This window comes from Astatotilapia calliptera, chromosome 6 (assembly GCF_900246225.1).
Source record: "Astatotilapia calliptera chromosome 6, fAstCal1.2, whole genome shotgun sequence".
Taxonomy (NCBI): Eukaryota; Metazoa; Chordata; class Actinopteri; order Cichliformes; family Cichlidae; genus Astatotilapia; species Astatotilapia calliptera.
This window is the reverse complement of record NC_039307.1, coordinates 37,952,455-37,971,252: the sequence shown is the minus strand read 5'-3', so window position 1 is coordinate 37,971,252 and position 18,798 is coordinate 37,952,455. Positions and strand designations below refer to the sequence as shown.

Here is an 18,798-nt window from a genome sequence, read left to right as displayed (position 1 = left end):
TAAGTTGTAAAACAAGTGAAATCAAAGATAAGCAGCGTTTTCAGCCGTGCGACCTGGAGAAATGCAGGTGAAATTACAAGACATGGTTAACAAAGCACGAAGGCTCAAAGATCAACTCTTCAAATCAGGTTTTGTTCAAATAATTTATTCACAGCAATGCATTAAAGTGAATGAAAATATAGCCTGTGCATGTTTTTAAGTACAAATACAGTGGGCGAAATATGTCGACAGCATTAAATACTCAGACATGTGATGCACATTCCTTCTCATCTGTTGCTGGTAAACCAGACAAAGCAACATTTTCTCCACCCACGTCCACTCTGTTCCACAGCTTATCTTAAGTGTTACACATTTAGTTTTTTCCACTTTCAAATCATTTCTAGTGATTGTCTCGACATTCATACGTTTAAAATGCGTTATGAAGATAAATAACCAAAGCAGGACCTTTGCATCCACAGCAGCTCTACAGGTACGTTTACCCACTCTCACTCCGAGGTCTTTAACAGCTGTGTTTGCACTCACTCGGTTTCTGAGGGCCCTCAGTTATAACAACATCACGTTATGCCTCGGGTTATACTTGATAGCTGCTGTTGTCAGTGATGTTGACTGTTCACGCTGACCGACAGTGAGAACACATTCAGGTTGAAGCAACGCAGAAACACACTCGTGCACTTTAGATACAACATGTTTTGAGCACATGGATGAAGCTTTACAACTTTCTGAACCCTGAGCACTCACACACTCACAGCTCTAACAGAGTTAGTCAATAGGCAAACATATTAATTGCGAAACCATACTCGCTACTCTTACACAACAAAACATTTGGTCACGACTGAGTCTTTTTTTTAACCATTAGTGCTTTTACTTCAGTAAAGCGTGTGGACATCTCCGTCGCCACCTACAGCACAAACACTGGTTTTTAAAGTTCCTGTGGTGTCAGGACAAACACGAAGGGCTGTGAACATTCAGAGTGAAGAGGTTCGGTTGGTGTGAAAACGACAAACATTCTTTGAGTGCAAAGCTGTAAACTTGGTACATAATGACGATTAGCCCTCAGTTTGAGTCACGAGACGCAGCCATGACCTCACAGTGTGTTTACAATCTTCAGTTAAAATCAACAAATAACAGACGCCACAAACTCAGAACGCTTTAACACGTGTGCTTTTCTTCACGCTGATGGAAACATGTAGGTCTGTTTCAGGCCTGGTGGACCAGGACGCCGCAGAAACTTTAAACTGGAATTCTGATACGTTCTGGCTGTCTTTAAAAAAATAAGAGAGACAGCAGTACGGCGATGATGGCTGCTCCTCATTTCACGTAAAAGTTTTAGAAGCATCTAGTTTTGCGTAATTACCCTAAAAGCTTTTTTCCTGTGGAGTATTCACTACACTCACTACACTCAGGTTATTTCTGATTAAAAATCAATTTAAAAAAAAGAAGCTGCCCCAGGTGAAAACACACCAACTACACTCTGCAATAAATATACTGTATGCTTAACAGTTACCTGATCTAAATAATTACAATGATTACAATTTAATAAACTAACCTTTTCTGTAAAAATACCTTCGATTTGAGCTTTATTTGACATATCATGTGTTTCTAACTTCTTTTAATCTAAGCTCGAGTCCTCATATCCAAAATACACAGATATCAAAAGTTCCAGTTTGGGCCTTTCTCCGATCAAACTCTGAGGTGTAAACACACAGCTGGCTTCATGAGAGAGAGCTGAAAACAGAATGTGTGTTTAACATGAGCTCTAAATGAAAGAAGAGCAGAAACTAAATACATTCAAAAGAGACGTGGGTGTGTTTTTTTGTAGATACATGTATAGAAAATCTAAGAACGAGTCATTTTATTGTTCGTTCTCATACAAAAAACAACACCAGAGAAACACAGTTCAGCCAATTTCATCTGAAAGTGTTCAGAAAGAGAAATCTGAACTGTTCCTGCAGATCCGATCGTTACTGTCGTAGGGAAAACAACAACAAAAGGTGATGGTTAACAACTTTTGCATGAATGGTCTTTAGTCTGAAATCTAAGGACAGTATTTTTCTTTCTCTCTCGACAGCAGCGATTCGCTCTGACAGGATGCTGCAGCAAAACAACACTGTTCCTGTTGTCTCGTTAGTTCGTCATAAATAATCCCGTGTAACGTGGCATCAAGTGAAGACGTGGGAAAGGCTATAGCATACCATCACAAGTCATAATAAATGTTCTGTACACCTATTGCATAGATGAAATTAACTACAAAGAGCATCGGTGGACCTGCCCTGGCAAACTTTTGGGAGGTTTTCTGCACTTTGAACAAGGCTGCCGCCCTGAAACTAGCTCTCAACCCCTACTTGCTCTCTGTGGTAAAGCGGGAGAGGATGATAAGTATATTCCCAGAGCAAAGCGCAGGGTGCTGTCCTTTGGTTCCCTCTTGGATAGGCGTGCTATTTTGATGTGTGCTGATCTCATGTCGTGTCTCAGTCTGGAAAAGATCCACTGCTCCACCCAGAACCAAAAGGGCACATTTGATAAAATTTGGGGTCTCTTTCTGGAAAACTTCTCTAAACTTCAACTTAAGGATGTTCCAGCTGACTAACGGATTTGCTTCTCCAGAGTGGTCGGATGTCTTAACGGGAACGTGAAGCTCATAATCCCTCCCGGGTTGTGGCTTTTGTTATTTTGTTATTTTGTTATTTTTCTGTTTCTGGTTTTTTTTTTTTTGCTTGTTTGGTAAATAATAAGAGAGGAAAACGATGTTCCAACATGTCTGTTTTGTATTCATTGTAAACAGTTTGTGTTTTCCGCCTTCTTTGTTTTCTTTGTAAACTATATCCACAAATACTCAATAAAAATATCTTGAATTAAAAAAAGAGCGTTGGAGCATTTTAGCGCTTAAAGCTGCAGCTTCTGACCACTTGGGGGCGCCATAAACAGCTGCGAGCTGTGTCCGTCCTCTGCTACAGCTGCTTTTAAGAGCTTTTTGTCTCCATCAGGAAGCCAAAGCAGCAAGGTCGTGAATGCAGATAAACGCTGATGTAAGGGCACATCTTACATCAAACATCTTCCAAAGGACGCAGCAGTCTAGCTGATAACTCCGCTGCTCAGTGATCAGACACACTCGTGTAACACTGTCCCTTTCTCATATGAGCAGTGACACCCTCCTGGCTCAAGCGCTAATTCACCCAGTAACTGAGAGAAGTTATCTAAGATCCCAGAGAGAAGCGAATTAAATGAATTTTAAGTTAATTCGATTTGTTTCGTGTCATTTCGTTACTGAAATCCCAAAGATATACGTAAAATAGTCCCAAATCTGTTAAAAGAATCGAATCTCTGATCTTTATTATAAAAAAGGTACTTTTTGTAACGACCCATGTACAGAAAGGTAAAATTGTAAACTTGATGTTCATAAACTATTTAGAACTTTATCAACTGGATCGAAAACAGTAGCTCGTCCCACTTCTTCACTTTATTTCTTATTTCTTTGTCAACTAAGGAGACAACGCAGCGAGCGGTGTTGTCTTGTGGCAACACGGTTCTCTCTCTGGATTGTTAATTAAAATGAGAAATGATTTCCTCCTGATATTTGCACGTAAGGAAACTTGGTATTTAGGGATTCTAGGTGGATCCCATCTCTACCTAAGCCGGGCGGAGAAACAGCGCATGTACTCTGTCATCCAGCGGTCGTCCACCACCATCAGCTGCGAGCGTCTTATCTTCTCCAGGTCAGCCGATCGAGCCCGCCGGCGGTCCAGCCTGGAGCTCCGCTTGTCAGACTCCCTGCGGGTCTGAACGCAGGCATCAGAAGTGTGACTCTGTGAGGAGAAACCAGAGAGGAGTCATTTCCCAAAGCTACACCGGTGTTTTATTATTCATGTTTGCTGCGTGTTCGGTGACACGTTTCACTTCTCTGCTGTCCTGTGAATGAGGTCGAGCTGCAGGACCCCTGCACTACCAAGGACGGGCCGAGAAAGAAAAAGGCTGGTAATGTGCTACGTGTTTTTTTCTAGTTAGCAAGTCTGTCTCTTGAGATATAATGGTGTTTAAAATCTGAACGTATAACTTAAAAACAGTCAAATTATTGATTGTAATTCTGAAAAGTTGCTAGTGGTCATAAGAGTAAAGTATATTTGTTGTTGCCATGAGCCCTGAGCTTTAAAGGCTCTAAAAGTGCTGCAGTATCCCAACTGAGATCAGCGCTCACATCATTGGTTGTCCTCTTGACCTCCATTTGTCTCTCGCTCCAGTCCAGCCGGCTGGACGGTCTGTGGTTCTCCTTCTCCTTGGTGCTGATCACCGGCGTGCTCTTTGCTCTCGGCGGTTTACGGATCACGGCTGGTTTGTCATCCTGGGAACTGTCTCGGTGCGGCTGCTCAGAGCGTGGCGTGTGGCGGCGGCGTTGCCGTCGGGATACTGGCTTTATTGGCTCCGCATCAGAAGACGCCGAGTCGGCTGGCCCGTTGTCTGTCGGTGTGTCGTCTGAGGGTGCGCTGTTTGTTGGAGCCACCGCCACAGAACTGCCACCGGCCTCATTCACACCATTTTCTACAACTGCTGCTTCACAAGAACACAGGAAACAGTGAAATCGTTTAAATATCCACTGAGCTCTGCTGACTGAACAAACAGATTAACTAACTAAACCAATACACCAATCAACCACTCGATGGAGCTGGATGGCTCCACAGTGACCCTGCAGAGCGCTGCTGTGTCTCAATCTATATGAAATTATTTGTGACTGTGAAATTCAGAGATAAGCAGGCTTCCTGGCACTCTCCTGTCTGAAATGCAGACATCACAAATGTCAAAGGCACACAATGGATCCTTTATCTTTAAGCTCAGTGTCTCAGCAACAACAGTCCCATCTGACTGCTGAACTTTCAGTCCAAACGTTTATAGCACTGCTGTCTCCTGAGGTAAACCAGCCTCTGTGCCTCGTACTGTCAGAGTGACGCTTACAAAGGGTTCACAAAAAACACCATCTGTTAGATCTGTTAGACAAAATACACTGCATTTGAGTTAATGTAGTATCATCATCATCATCAACTGTCAGAAGAGTAAAACAAGGTTAGCTCTGTGAGGCTGCACTGAGCAGGGCTTTGACCCACATGTCAACATCCTTGCAACAACGAAGCTAAGCAGCTCATGTTTAGCAGGTCTAATGTGCACCATAAGCATCATGCTGCTTGCTGACAAGCTAACACAAAGTACAGCCGAGGATCAAACAATGTCGAGCCCTCGTGGTACAGCAGTACCTGAGAGGGACGTGGGTGATGCCACCTGATGGGTTTGGGTTTCTTATTTTGAGAAGAGACCATGTTTGTATGAGAGACTGGGAATGCTGTTATGTGTTAATGCTAGAAGGCTTGACTAGGAAACTGAGCCTAACTTGTACAGTTATGATGCAGAGACAAGACATGTAACTGAAACTTCCATGGCAAGGTCAAATGGCCACGCCATGCTTGGTGACCCGTTCTCTTACCTGTGGTTTGTGCCGCATCTACAACCGCAGCGTCCCGGTCCCCCACGTCAGTCTCTCCATCCTCGCACGCTGGCTTTTGCACAGGACTGGTCTTTGACTCCAACAACCTCTGCTTGACCTCCAAGGATGTGGGCGGCAGCGGGAGAGACAGAGGAACCACTTTGTTCCTGGTCAGCCTTGGTGTTGACCAGCCGCTGGAGTCAGAGCCGCTGTCCCAGCCCTCCCAGAACCAGGGCTTGTGGGAGTGTTCTATCACCCGGCGAGTCAGACGGTACTTCACAGAGTCCTCATAGCATTTAGAAAACGTCTCCCATTTGGGGTCCCTGAACTTCTTCATATATTCTGTCCTCACTTTCTTGGTCACCATGGTTCTTGTTATTGCCTGGTGCCAATCACTGCAAGGAGACAAAATACAGTTTGAAACAAATTTGCAATCTTTTCTTTGGTCGTCTTCTTCTTGTTGCTCCCATTAGAAGTCACCACTGAGAGTCTCCTCCTATCAGTAGCCTCCTCTGCTTTCACACTAATCCTCTGCATGTTCTTCGCTACATCTATGAATCTTTTCTTTGGTTTTCCTCTTTTCCTGCCTGGCAGCTTCATATTCAACATTTGTTGTTGTTGTTAATAAGCCTAAAAATCCACTAAACATTATGAAGAGGCAGTTAACTATGGCAACCACGAGTAAACAAACAGGGTATATTCTCTATCAGAGGAAGTAAAACACTTTCCCTTTACTTGTTTACTGATGCTGTGACGTGTAATCCTGACATTCATGCGATTTATATCATCATCTTGTCAACAACCTCTCACATTATACTGGACGAGAGCTGAAGCCCTACAAAATTTTGGTATTTACCTGATTTTTATTATATTTTGATATTGACTCGGCCTGAATATTATCCCTTACACTGTCAGCGAGTCAACGTCAGTGATACTGAGGTGAGCTGCGATTTTCTGTCAATAAGCACTGCTGTTTTTGTCTCTGTTAGCTGCTGTTAGCTCCTGTTCACCACTATTCACGGGCTGTTAGTGAAACTTTGTTTCAAGTGGACCTAACGTGGGCAGACTCACACTGAGCAAATAAACTCCTGCGAAGTGAGAATGAAATCAAACTGCTGAAGGAGGAAGAGGAAGGGATGGAGAGAGATGACCAGGAGAGATTAGTGGTGGAGGAGGCAGATGAAGAAGATGAGAAAGAAAAATCAAAAAAGAGAACATGAATCCTGGTCACTCCTGAATAAATATGTCATAAAATTATTTAAAGCATAATAAATGATGATTTTTCACACTACAAAAAAAATAAAAATAAAAAGCAACTCTGCTGCAAAGCATTCTTTAACTTTTGCAGTGTTCATACTAATGTTAAAAGTCTGCTGTTTGTTGTTCTTCTACGTGGCTGCACTTTCAAAGAAACAGTTACTGACAAGAATTTAACCAATGAGCATCAAGAGCCATGCCCCAGTTTTCAGAAGCAGCTACACTGAGTTTTTTCTCTCCCCTCAAACAGACATCCTGTCGGGAAAGTTCCTTTCCTGGGGAACATACAGAAATATCTGGGCTGCTCTACAAAGTCCTGCTAGTTTCTAGGTGGTGTAATAGTAAATGGACCTTTATATAACATACCTCATTCACTTCATAGAAGCACTTCTATGCTGAAAGTGCTTTCTAACATTCACACAAATTCATACTCCGATGGATGTATCGGAGATTAACTTGGGGTTAGTATCTTCCCAAAGGATATTTGGAATGCCGACCGGACCAACCTGGCGATTAGTAGATGATCTGCTCCACCTCCTGAGCTACAGCCACCGCAGATGGTTAGTGGTGACTGAATGGTAAACAGAACAAAACCTGGGTGAAGATGAAGTGGAATGAGAAGTGCTGTTGAGAGTGGGAGGCTTTATCTTGATTGAGAGATCAAGTCCATGAAACTTTTAAGGCTCGATACAAAAAACATGATTGCAAAATAACTAGTTTTAAACCATCGACTGTATTTACCCCTCTTTAGACTCACCCGTGTTTGCTGCAGGTATGCTTCCATGTAAAATGTGATGGCAGGCTTTGTAATACCAGTCTCATACCAGACTGGTTAAATTATAAGTAAACAGTTCATCTGCGTATTGTAGTACGATCCACATTAAAACACTCACGTTTACATTGTTTAACACATTTTAACACATCTGTGCACTACAGAGCCAGGCACTGAACGAAGCATCAAAGCAAAACATTTATGCAAACTATTCGAATTACTCGATGAATCATTGCAGCCCTGCAGCCAACAACAGACTGTAAAGATGCAAAAACACTAACTTTATATCCCAAATGTGCATTATTTGCTTTCTAAACAATATCAAATGTGTAGCAGAAGAGGCTGATTAGAGTAAAGGGAAGCTCTGTTTACCAGGCAAGTAACCCTGAACACATTTTTATTTACAAGCATGTGGACAGTAGGAACACCAACAAGCATCCAAAAACATTGAGTTGAATTTTGCAGAAGGCAATTACAAAAAGTACCTTTAAGGATTATTCCACTGTTAATGGAATAATAATGTTTTAATCCACTTCACTAAAAGGTAAATTAAAAGCTGCATCCCAATTATCTATTTGCCATTTTTTTCTTTTACTTTCCACGTCAGCTCAGAGCTCTGGTAGATATTAACCCTGTGCTGCATCCAGCACAACACACAGTGTCGCATTTCACTGTGGTTCAGATTTCCATTGAGAGGGTTTGATCAGTCTGTTCTTCTGCTGCTACATTAACAAAGCTGTCACTGTGTTTTCTGAATACTGCCCATTAGCAGAAGGACAGAGGGACGACTATAAACATTTGCTTTAATGACAAAGAGACTTAAATTTACAACAGCCATTATACATGGATATACAATGTGTGATACCATGTACGTAATACATTCAGAATTGAATTCAAGTAGCGATGCCAAACAGTCAGCACCAGATACTTGATGCTCAGTTCAACCCAGGTGGAATGAACCTCGGAGAGCCTCCCGTGGGACTGGTAATGACTCAGGACAGGCAGCAGTTTGGCTTGAATGCATTAACACATAAAATAATTGAGTCCAACAAAATGAACGTACAATAATAATATTGTCTTTCATGCATCAAAGCATTTTTTTCCTGTCAAAAACTGCAAAACAGCCATGATACCATCATCCAGCCATCCACGTCTGCAGCTGCTGTTAGCCACAGATCAGGGAAAACCATTGGAGGTTATTAGCACTAAATCTGACTGGACCTTTAATAATCATGAATGCAAACACTGACATTCTTCCTGGGACTTCTTTTTAATGCATCATATGCAAACAAAACATTTATAACAAGCTTTACCGCTTGATTTCATCTAAAGCTCTGGCCATATTCAGTAAAAATATATCGATAACGTAACATAACATAAAACCTATTAAATGTTTACATTTTCTGTTTGGTTTTTTTTCGAGATTCACCTGCAAAACCTGGTGACGTACCTCTGCCAGGTGTAGTCTACCTGTAAGCCCCGCCCACCTCCCGCCACATCAGATTACCCTGAGAGCAGGGAGGATTGAGGCTTACTACAGCCATTACTCACTCACACCACACGACCAGTAACATCCAGTCTATTTCAGTCTACACGCCTACACGCACTTTCCTTTTCTTTCTATACATTAACACTTGTTGTTACTCAAAGTAAAAATAAGCCAGTATTTGATTTTTTAAGCCTGTATCCGATCTGAGGACAAAACCTGTTCAGTGTATATTATCCTGTCACTGTCTGATTACTGCATTTCTCCCGATGTGTTTTTCTGTAACTGAAACACACTGTCTTGTTACAAAGCCTTTCACTCTGTCAGTCACACCCCAGCTCGCAGCATTTTTAAAGATTTTAGTCTGTAAACACACAGCAGAGCAAAACGTTGCAGCTCCGACGTATTTTGAAGTTAATAAACGCAATGAAGTGTGTAAACCTGAGGTTTGAAATGCCAAACCGAGTGAAAGCAGGCTACAGCCATGTTCACAGCCGTTCGCCTCACCTGCCCGCTGCGGTCAGCTTCGTTTGTAAACACGGGGTCATTTCAATGTTCAGGCTGACGACTAAAGTCTGATTGGGCATTAAAGTCAGGAATATATGTACTCACCAAGTCTGTGTACCAGGGGGACTCCGTTTGATTAAACCCCGTCTCTCAGCAGGCGAGCATCGCTCTGCTTACTGGCACCAAACGCCCAGCTCAGTTAGAAAGCTAGCAGCAATAGCACATACAACTTCCGGCTTTGGTTTTCAAACAAGTGCTTTAAAACATCCCAGGGACGTGATTAATCAAGAGGATATTCAAGATAAAATCTTCTACTTTGCTCATGTTATAGCTTTCAGGCTGATTTCAGGCAAAAACCATTCAGTTTAGATGGTCGGAAGCTTTATTTCGAAATATATATCCTGGACATCCGGAGCTCGTCTATTATTTATCCCTGTCTGGATTAAAGTATAACAGTACTAGACTGATATGAAATGAAATGTGGTTTTACATTAAGACGCTTCCACCAGACCGCGCATGCGTGTTCTGTCTCCATCAGCGCAGTCAAGATATGAGGAGAAAACAATAACAACAACAAACCCCTAAATAAATTAAATAAAAGGTTATTTACAAATGGTCTCTTGTAGGGCCAGGACCACAGCCTAACCAGTGATGTTTGGGTTTTCGCTTTTACAAATAGGAACTTGGGAATGTAATTCTATTTTACCACCTTGTAGAAACTACAATATGTCACTCAGTATCCAAGACAATATTTATTCTCTTTGTTTTGGGGTGAGAAGAAAGTCAGCGTATTGTTTAGCCTGGTTAACTACTGGATTTATTTCAGCTCTTGAACTTGAACTCTGTGTTTGTCTCAAGGCTTTAAACACCTCATAAAGACTACTATCAGTGATGTTTCACTGCTGTGTTTGGAGCTGGATGACTTAAATTTATTTAATTTTTTTTGGTATGCTGCCGCATACATGTATGTAAATTGTAGACTAGGTTAGGGTTGATACATGTGGTAATAAATTATTGTTTACAGATTTTATTCAAACAAATTTTATGTGCAGTCTCTTGTGTGAGAGTCATAATGTTCAGAATATAATGGAAAAATCCAAAAGACCAGTAAAATAAAATGAACAAACATCCACAAATGTTCTGAATCAGAATGAGCAGACAACACAGTCACACTTGGAAAAAATCTTTGGCTTTTATTTGCTTTGATGGGTTGTTTCTTTTTTGGTCTTTTTGTTCTTGTTTCTTTGATTTTTTTTAAATGTAGTTGGTCCGAGCTGGTGTGTGTCATACCTCGAAGCCAACTCTCATATATGCACACCAATCTTCATTTACATTTGAAACAGGACATACATAAAAGAAAAAATAAATAACTTATGTACAGGTTAGATGTGACATGATCCTCGCTGGTGGAAGTCAAAGGTCTCTCTATGAGAGGATGAAGTTTCACAGTTCTAGGACAGCAGCATCTTACTGCTCTGGATCCTGAACCTGATGCTTTGGACGCATCATGTTTAGAAGCACTTGCGGTGGACGATGCTGGGGCCGGCCTCATCGTATTCCTGCTTGCTGATCCACATCTGCTGGAAGGTGGATAGAGAGGCCAGGATGGAGCCGCCGATCCAGACTGAGTATTTACGCTCAGGAGGAGCAATGATCTGCACAAGTAGAAGAAAATGAGACAAATTTTATTGCCTGCTAGCACCTCAGATATCATTGTCATATTATGTAAGGTGAGTGATCTTGTGCCAGTCAGTGTTGCTTTTGTACCTTAATCTTCATGGTGCTGGGAGCCAGAGCTGTGATCTCCTTCTGCATGCGGTCAGCGATACCAGGGTACATGGTGGTCCCGCCAGACAGCACGTTGTTGGCATAGAGGTCCTTACGAATGTCAATGTCGCACTTCATAATACTGTTGTAAGCTGTCTCATGGATACCAGCGGACTCCATACCTGTGTAGATGTACAGCAGAGAGGTTCAGGTTAAACACAATGAAATCACAATGTGATCTTTCAAAGGAAAGTTGTTACACTGTCTCAGATGAATAGTGTTGATGCTACGCACCGATAAAGGAGGGCTGGAAGAGGGTCTCGGGGCAGCGGAAACGCTCATTGCCAATGGTGATGACCTGACCGTCAGGCAGTTCATAGCTTTTCTCCAAAGAGGAGGAGGAGGCTGCGGTTGCCATCTCATTCTCAAAGTCCAGAGCAACGTAACAAAGTTTCTCCTTGATGTCACGCACAATCTCACGTTCAGCTACAAACAGAGGGCAAAGGTCATAATTCAAGCTGCTGCAGAGTAGAATAATAAATAAATGAAAGATGAATAAAATAATTTTATCCAAGTGAGCGAAAGGACGTAATGTCCTGAGTTTTAACCATTTTGGTTTTATTTTGTGCTATTTTACCAGTTGTGACAAAGGAGTAGCCGCGCTCAGTCAGGATCTTCATAAGGTAGTCTGTGAGATCCCGACCAGCCAGATCCAGACGCATGATGGCATGAGGCAGAGCGTAACCCTCATAGATGGGTACATTGTGGGTCACACCGTCACCAGAGTCCAGCACGATACCTGAGAGCAGAAACAGAAGAGTTATGGAGAAGCTGACAGGTTTCTACCTGACGCATGTGATGAGTCACATGAAAAGGCGCAGAGTGCTAACAATCACTGCTTCTTTCTAATGTCCACATTTGTTTTTTTCACTGGAAGGCTTAAAAGACAGTTTTTTTATGTATCTTTTTTGTCCCAAAAATCAACCCGAAACTAAACAAAATGAAAAAAAGCAGCGTAGTAATCATTTATTTGTTTCAACAATACAGTGCATTCCACAATGTTTGGGACAAACATTCTGCAATTCATTTGGGACTGAAGTGCAGACATTCAGCTTTAGTTCAAGGGGTTTTACAAAGATTTTCTGTGAACTGTTGAAGTATTACTGCCATTTTATACACAGTCTCCAATTTTCAGAGATGCAGATTTAATAGGAAATTTGACTGACAAGCAGCTTCATGGCAAGTTGAGGCCTGCTCCCTTGGCACAAATGAAGAATTCATAACATCGGAAGCTATTTCAAAGTGTTGAATTTGTATTTTATAGCTTTTCAGTGTAATTTTAATCTAATTTTAAATATGATCCTCATATAAGTGAGTAAAGCCATTATACCACTGAAATATACCTGTCATAGAGACAGCATGATAGGAGGGAAACTAATGATGATCCCAAGCATGGTGGAGGCAGCGTTGTGGCATGGATATGTATGGCTGCCAGTGGAAACGGGCCACTAGTGTTTATTGATGATATGACTGCTGATAGAAGAAGCAGAATAAATTATGGCGTTTACAAGGCTATAATCGCTGCTCATATTCAGCTAAATGCTGGTCAGACAGACACAGAGCAAATGGATAATGACTCAAAGCACGCTGCAAAAGCAAGCCAACAGTTACTTAAGCTAAAGAAATGAGATATTCTTCAATGGCCAACTCAGTCACCTGATTTCAACAGAGCAGGCTTTTCTGTTATAAAATACAAAACTGAATGCAGAGAAACCCAAACAGGGAGCAACTGAAAGCATCTGCAGTAAAGGTCTAGCAGAGGAACTCAAGGGAGGAAGCACAACATTTGGTGATGTCCGTAGGTTCTGGACTTCAGGTAGATAGTTGTTGCAATATTAAGTAATAAAAAGTGTCTTTATACTTAAATTAATGTTAGTTTGTGTCATTAATGTTGAACCTCTGAAAATGGGGCACTGTGCATAAACAGTGTTCATGTCAAACTTTGGAAAACTTCTTGAATTAAAGCTAAAAGTGTGCACTGCAATGACATATTGATTGTTTTATTTACAATGCACTGTGGCGATGTAGCGATGCAAAACTACAAAAAACTGTGGCTTTGTTCCAAAACATTATAGACCTTAAGTTTTTTTTTAAATGAGAAAGAAATACTGTCTTGAAGACAAGGAAACTTGTATTTCTGTGAAGCTCAGACTCACCAGTGGTACGGCCGGAAGCATAAAGGGACAGCACAGCCTGGATGGCCACATACATGGCAGGGACATTGAAGGTCTCAAACATGATCTGGGTCATCTTCTCCCTGTTGGCTTTGGGGTTCAGGGGGGCCTCAGTCAGCAGGGTGGGGTGTTCCTCAGGAGCTACGCGCAGCTCGTTGTAGAAGGTGTGGTGCCAGATCTTCTCCATGTCGTCCCAGTTGGTGATGATGCCGTGCTCAATGGGATATTTCAGAGTCAGGATGCCCCTCTTGCTCTGGGCCTCATCACCCACATAGGAGTCCTTCTGACCCATACCGACCATCACACCCTGAGGAGGGGAGGAAAGCAAGTTAGGTCTGAAATGTATATTTATTGATGTCTGTATTTAATTTGTTGTAATATGAGTCCAAGAGTTTCAAACAGCAATTACTCTGTAAAGAACTAGGTCTAAGATACACTGCAAGGCACGTAAGAAAAAGAAAAGCAAGAATGAGTTTCCTTTTTTTGTGAAATTTATTGCCCTTGCATACCTGGTGACGGGGGCGACCAACAATAGAGGGGAACACAGCCCTGGGAGCATCATCTCCAGCAAAGCCAGCCTTCACCAGGCCGGAGCCATTGTCGCACACAAGGGCGGTGGTCTCATCGTCGTCACACATGTCTGCGGATTCTGGAGGAGGAAAGTCAAATGTGATGAATTTCTGTACAGCAGGATTACTCAGCAGCACTTAACACACTGAACAAAGCACCAGTTGCATGTTAGATATTCATTTAATTTTCTCTTAATAGACAAATTATTGTAACGCTAATACTAGTGTCACTTTGTTGAGTATGTTTTGTTGCCTTTTTTAATTTGGACTAAAAACTCAACAGCTTGCTGTTTTTAATCTGAAAGTTTTAGGTTGATGTTATTTCCAAGCAGTTTTTTAATTGTAATAACGTTTTGGTTTCTTTCTTTCGTTATATAATAAACATAAATTATTACACTACAATAAACTAAATGACCAAAAAAGTGTATGACACTGTGCTTTACTACCACTGACTCCCCTGTTCTGTTTCATAAATAATCACATGCTAATAACTATAACTTCTCCTCGTCTCCTCTCTCAGGCCTCCAGTGTTTAGATTGTGTCATAACAATTTACACAACCTGCCAGGACACAAAGTCACTAAGCTGCAAACAGAAACGCTATTAAATCCCCATTAGTTTAATGATGCCTTCAAATGTTCCCCATAAACTTCAAAATGTGGTGTTGTCTTTTCTTGATATGCATTATAGTGCCCTTGTAAAGGAATCATCCTTCAAAAGCTGCTTTAAAAAGTATATGTATTGTTGCTGGATTCAGTGTTTTCTATTCACTAGTAAACACTGAAACTAAAGCAAAAAGCACTGATGTGCTGATAAGTGTCAACTAACGTACTTGTAACTAATTATGATAAATATTAGTAAACGAATAGACATGTCAGTTTCATTACAGCATTTGTTATTATCACTTTTCATCATAAAATGTTAAAATACACATTGTATTCCAAGCTAAAGTTACAAGGGTTACAAATCTCTAACAGCATTTGAACACAACCCAGTCTTTCCATTAACTACCTGTCGCAACAAAAGCTGAGCTTAAGCAGACTGTGGTTCACTGCCAGCTCCCTTCACTTAACCATTAAATCCAGATTATTCTCCATCTGTCTCATTCACTTAACCTAGCAAGAAGGCAGTCTCCATTAACAGTAACTCCACCTAACTACTGCTACAATTATTAACCCTCTCTCCACCAGGGAACCTCTCTCCTCCAAGCCGCTTACCTCTGCGTGTCTCAGGCTGTCACTGAGGGAACCTTGTTGGCTGCTTGCTCCAGCTGGTGTTGGGGTGACAGGCTACGACCACCACGGTCCTTATATACGCCTTCTGCTCCATACCACCCGGAGAGCTTTTTTCCTCCTCAGCAGACAGTAGTTTGGAATGTCCGAGTATTCGATAGGAATTCAACTGGCCCTTCGTCCATATTTGGTCGCGCGCGAGGGTCGTCGCATGCATGCATGTAGAGCCTCGCGGGCCAGCTGGGCCATATATGGAGAGGAAGTCCCCGCGAGGCTGCCGCGGAGCGCACGAGCCCGTGTATGGAGCTAGACCAGAGCGACGCACCGACCGTCACCTGTAGAATAACTGCTGCTACTTACACGCACAGTACACGCACACAAACCATTCAGTACTTCAAAGCCTTTTCATTTTTTAGTGTTTCATGTCTCATTAGTATTTTAACCGAGGAATGACTTTTTTGTGTTTTAAGTGAAGGCATAACGAAAGTGACAGTTCAAAAAAACAGAAAACAAACAGCACATTAAATGAGAAGTGTAATACTTTCTACTTTTACTGAGCACTCACAGCACTTTTACACTTACATAATGCTCTGATACCCATTCACACGCCACTCTAAGCACTTAAAGCACTTTTTAGCTATCATGCACACACTGATGAGCGCATCAGGGGCAATATGGGGTTCAGTATGTCATCTGAGGACACTTCACAGATTGCAGAAGCTGGGGATTAGCAGGTGACCCATTCTACCTCTGGAGATGCTCCCAAATGAAAGTTTAACAGGACAACTCAGGGCAATTCATATTAGAAAAAAAAACTTTATCATTGTCATTACGATTAGAGATTTATTTTCAGCTTTTGCCTGAGATTTGTCCGAGTTTGTTCCGAGGTGTGTTTTTCAGTTTGAACTTCTATGTACAAGCAGCAGACATTCATGCTCTGCTTTTTAAAACAAGAAAGGCCGGGACCTCCAACTCTCTGGACAGCTGCAAACTGAGACAAAAATCCTCAGAGGGACAAAAACTGAGCCAATAGTCCCGGCTGTGTTTATCCAACTGTTAAGTGAGCTCCGCTGAGGTGTCAAGATTCATGGGAGTGAGGCCAGTTTTTAAATCGACGATGACTTGACACAAGACTGTAATCATGAGTCCAAATGTGAAGACGACGTCACTCAAACATTTGGTGTTAAAATGCCTTCACTCTTACAGACAATATTCAGACAGACATGCCTCTCTTTAATACGGTTAATATTGTTCTATTCTTTGAGAAAGTTATTTTCTGACTTGCCTCAGCAGCAGGCAAAAGGTCAAAACCAGCCTCTTGACACTTTATGAGAAACCTTCACTCCTCTATAGGAGATGCTATCAAAATATGGAGCAATGGTTTTGCCTTTAATAAATATAATATGGTTAATACAACCACAGAGCTGATAGCAACTGCCTGCTTTCTACTTCTTAAAAAGAGCCCGATGATAAACTGAACAAGTTTAGCTTGCCATCACCAGTGTGTGAATGTGTGCGTGAATGGGTGGATGACTGGATATGTAAAGCGCTTTGGGGTCCTTAGGGACTAGAAAAGCGCTATATAAATACAGGCCATTTACCATTTACCAAGTTAATAAGACCAGAAAGTAGAACACCTAAAGACCAAAAAATTCATTTCACTAGCTGGGCCCACGTCCTCATTTTAGGATTGACAGCATTTTAGTAGGTAAAGGTGATGCTTGGACATGAATTGAGCTGCGGTTCGGGGAAGGCCTCGAAGGGGACTGGCGACGGCTCCCGGGCCGGGCAGATCCCCATGTACTAAATAGAAGTGAAGAAGTTAAAGAATTGAGAACAAGGAGGGAGGGAGGGTGGGGCACGTAAACGAGAATGAACAGTTGCAGAACTGGGGGGAACCTGTATAGATGATAACTGGAAGGAGCGTGTTTGGAGGCGTGGTCCCGCTCCTGAAATTCAGATACATAATCTCCAAAAAACTGCTTGGATTTGTGGAAAAGTCCTTTAAAATCATTCGAAGTGTTACTTTAGTCGTTTACTGAAATTAAGGGAATCACATTAGCTATTAAATGAGAATATGAGTGCTGACCCCATACTGTAGGGGATAAATAAGAATATATAGTAATCATAAAAAATAAAGTAATTTTGATGAAGCATATTGTAAATGTCTTTATTTTCAAATACTACTGCTATTACAGTAATGGCTGACATTAAAAATGAGGACACAAAGATGCACCAAATGGCTTGAAAGCAGCTGAAGCGAACAGTTGCAACTGAAATGTTTAAGTTGGTACATCAAATCAGAAACAGCAGGTAAATAACATGCATAGAAGGAAGTCATCTGAAAAAATGAAAGGAGCTGAAGTACAAACACTTAATGCTGGGAGCTGAAAACTCAGGAGAAATTATTCCATAGACGTACATTCCCAGAAAACAGCAGTCAGATTGAATGTTATATGACATAACACTGATTATTTAAAAATATTAAGGCTGATAGTGTCCAGTGATGGGACAAACATTGACCCTTAAAAGCAAAGTCCAAAACATATTTAGGGCACATCCTTCAGTTTTTACATGTATGTAGGGGAACAATGTAGAAAAGGCATCATTAAGGTGAACAGATTATTGTTAATGACGCATCAGCATGTGTGCAAGACAGCAGCTGGTGGCGAGGGAATAGTTCACCCTGTTTCATACTACATACAGTTTGAACCTTTTATATTCAAATATCCAAATGTCCAATGGAACCAGTATCTACAGCAGTTGAAAGTAGAATACAATGTAACTACATTGTTCTTTCAGTTTTCTTATACTATTTTTTCCCATTTCTCTTTCTGGAGGTTTCTTCCTTCCCACTGTCGTCAAAATACTTGCTCATCGGGAGTCATATGATTGTATGTAGGATGTACCTTACAGTATGAAGCACCTGGAGGTGACTGTTGTGATTTGGCGCTGTATAAATAAAACTGAATTGAATTTACCATCTTCCTTTTTTAAGCCTTAAACATATAGTGTCTGTTTTCTTCTCTTACAATAATAAATAAATTTTTCTTTTATCAACCATTTGAAATCCATAATAAAATGAAGTCATTTGTAAATTATTCTGGGATTATCATTCTCCATTTGAAAATATAAAAAGTAAATTACCTATAACATTGGAAAGATTAGAGTCATACAAACTAAATTGACAGTTATGTACAGCTCTAGCGCCAATCTAATCTACTGTGACTATATTTAGCAGCGCTGGATCCTGAAAGCTGCCTGTAGCCTGTGTAGCCGTGAAAGTGGATCACTGCGGAGGATCTCTGTCAGCGTGGCAGTCAACCAGCTAGAGGAGCTCAGATCTATTTATAACAAACATCTGCTCTTTGTCGCCCAACAGGAGGAAGCCCTGATGAGTACAGGGCAGCTTCTCGAGCCAGTATCTCAGAGGCTCAGGTCTGTGTCACTTTTTAAGTAAAAAAACAAACAAAAACAAAAAGAGGCAGGAAGTGAAAGCTTTACTTTT

The 18,798-nt window shown here is 41.4% G+C and overlaps 2 protein-coding genes across 5 annotated transcripts; both read right to left on the bottom strand.

Moving 5' to 3' along the window:
- Nucleotides 1-124: 124 nt before the first annotated feature.
- Nucleotides 125-9,800, bottom strand: ccsapa (centriole, cilia and spindle-associated protein a). Of its 4 annotated transcripts, none has more exons than XM_026172076.1 (5): nt 9,595-9,795; nt 7,231-7,318; nt 5,468-5,862; nt 4,193-4,545; nt 125-3,803 (listed from the first exon to the last, which is right to left on the bottom strand). In XM_026172076.1, exons 3-5 carry the CDS (start codon nt 5,832-5,834, stop codon nt 3,624-3,626), a joined length of 900 nt encoding a protein of 299 aa, XP_026027861.1. In that variant the 5' UTR covers nt 5,835-5,862; nt 7,231-7,318; nt 9,595-9,795; the 3' UTR covers nt 125-3,623. The 4 variants fall into 4 exon arrangements, with proteins under 4 accessions (XP_026027861.1, XP_026027862.1, XP_026027864.1 ...); XM_026172077.1 differs by having other exon boundaries at nt 7,231-7,295; XM_026172079.1 differs by having other exon boundaries at nt 4,193-4,542; nt 9,595-9,762.
- A 948-nt stretch (nt 9,801-10,748) lies between these two features.
- Nucleotides 10,749-15,521, bottom strand: acta1a (actin alpha 1, skeletal muscle a). The gene is made up of 7 exons (XM_026172074.1): nt 15,276-15,521; nt 14,000-14,139; nt 13,473-13,797; nt 11,894-12,055; nt 11,551-11,742; nt 11,257-11,438; nt 10,749-11,144 (listed from the first exon to the last, which is right to left on the bottom strand). Exons 2-7 carry the CDS (start codon nt 14,126-14,128, stop codon nt 11,001-11,003), a joined length of 1,134 nt encoding a protein of 377 aa, XP_026027859.1. The 5' UTR covers nt 14,129-14,139; nt 15,276-15,521; the 3' UTR covers nt 10,749-11,000.
- Nucleotides 15,522-18,798: the final 3,277 nt, after the last annotated feature.

Bases quoted from the DNA above. Each gene is read 5' to 3' on its own strand.
- ccsapa (XM_026172078.1), bottom strand. From the start codon at position 5,834: ATGGTGACCAAGAAAGTGAGGACAGAATATATGAAGAAGTTCAGGGAC. The intron at 4,546-5,467 runs GTAAGAGAACGG...GTTCTTGTGAAG, and splicing joins AGATGCGGCACAAACCACAG to CAGCAGTTGTAGAAAATGGT. The intron at 3,804-4,192 runs GTGAGCGCTGAT...TTCTCCTCACAG, and splicing joins TCAAGAGGACAACCAATGAT to AGTCACACTTCTGATGCCTG.
- acta1a (XM_026172074.1), bottom strand. From the start codon at position 14,128: ATGTGTGACGACGATGAGACCACCGCCCTTGTGTGCGACAATGGCTCC. The intron at 11,743-11,893 runs GTAAAATAGCAC...CTCTGTTTGTAG, and splicing joins CTACTCCTTTGTCACAACTG to CTGAACGTGAGATTGTGCGT. The intron at 11,439-11,550 runs GTGCGTAGCATC...ACATCTACACAG, and splicing joins CTTCCAGCCCTCCTTTATCG to GTATGGAGTCCGCTGGTATC.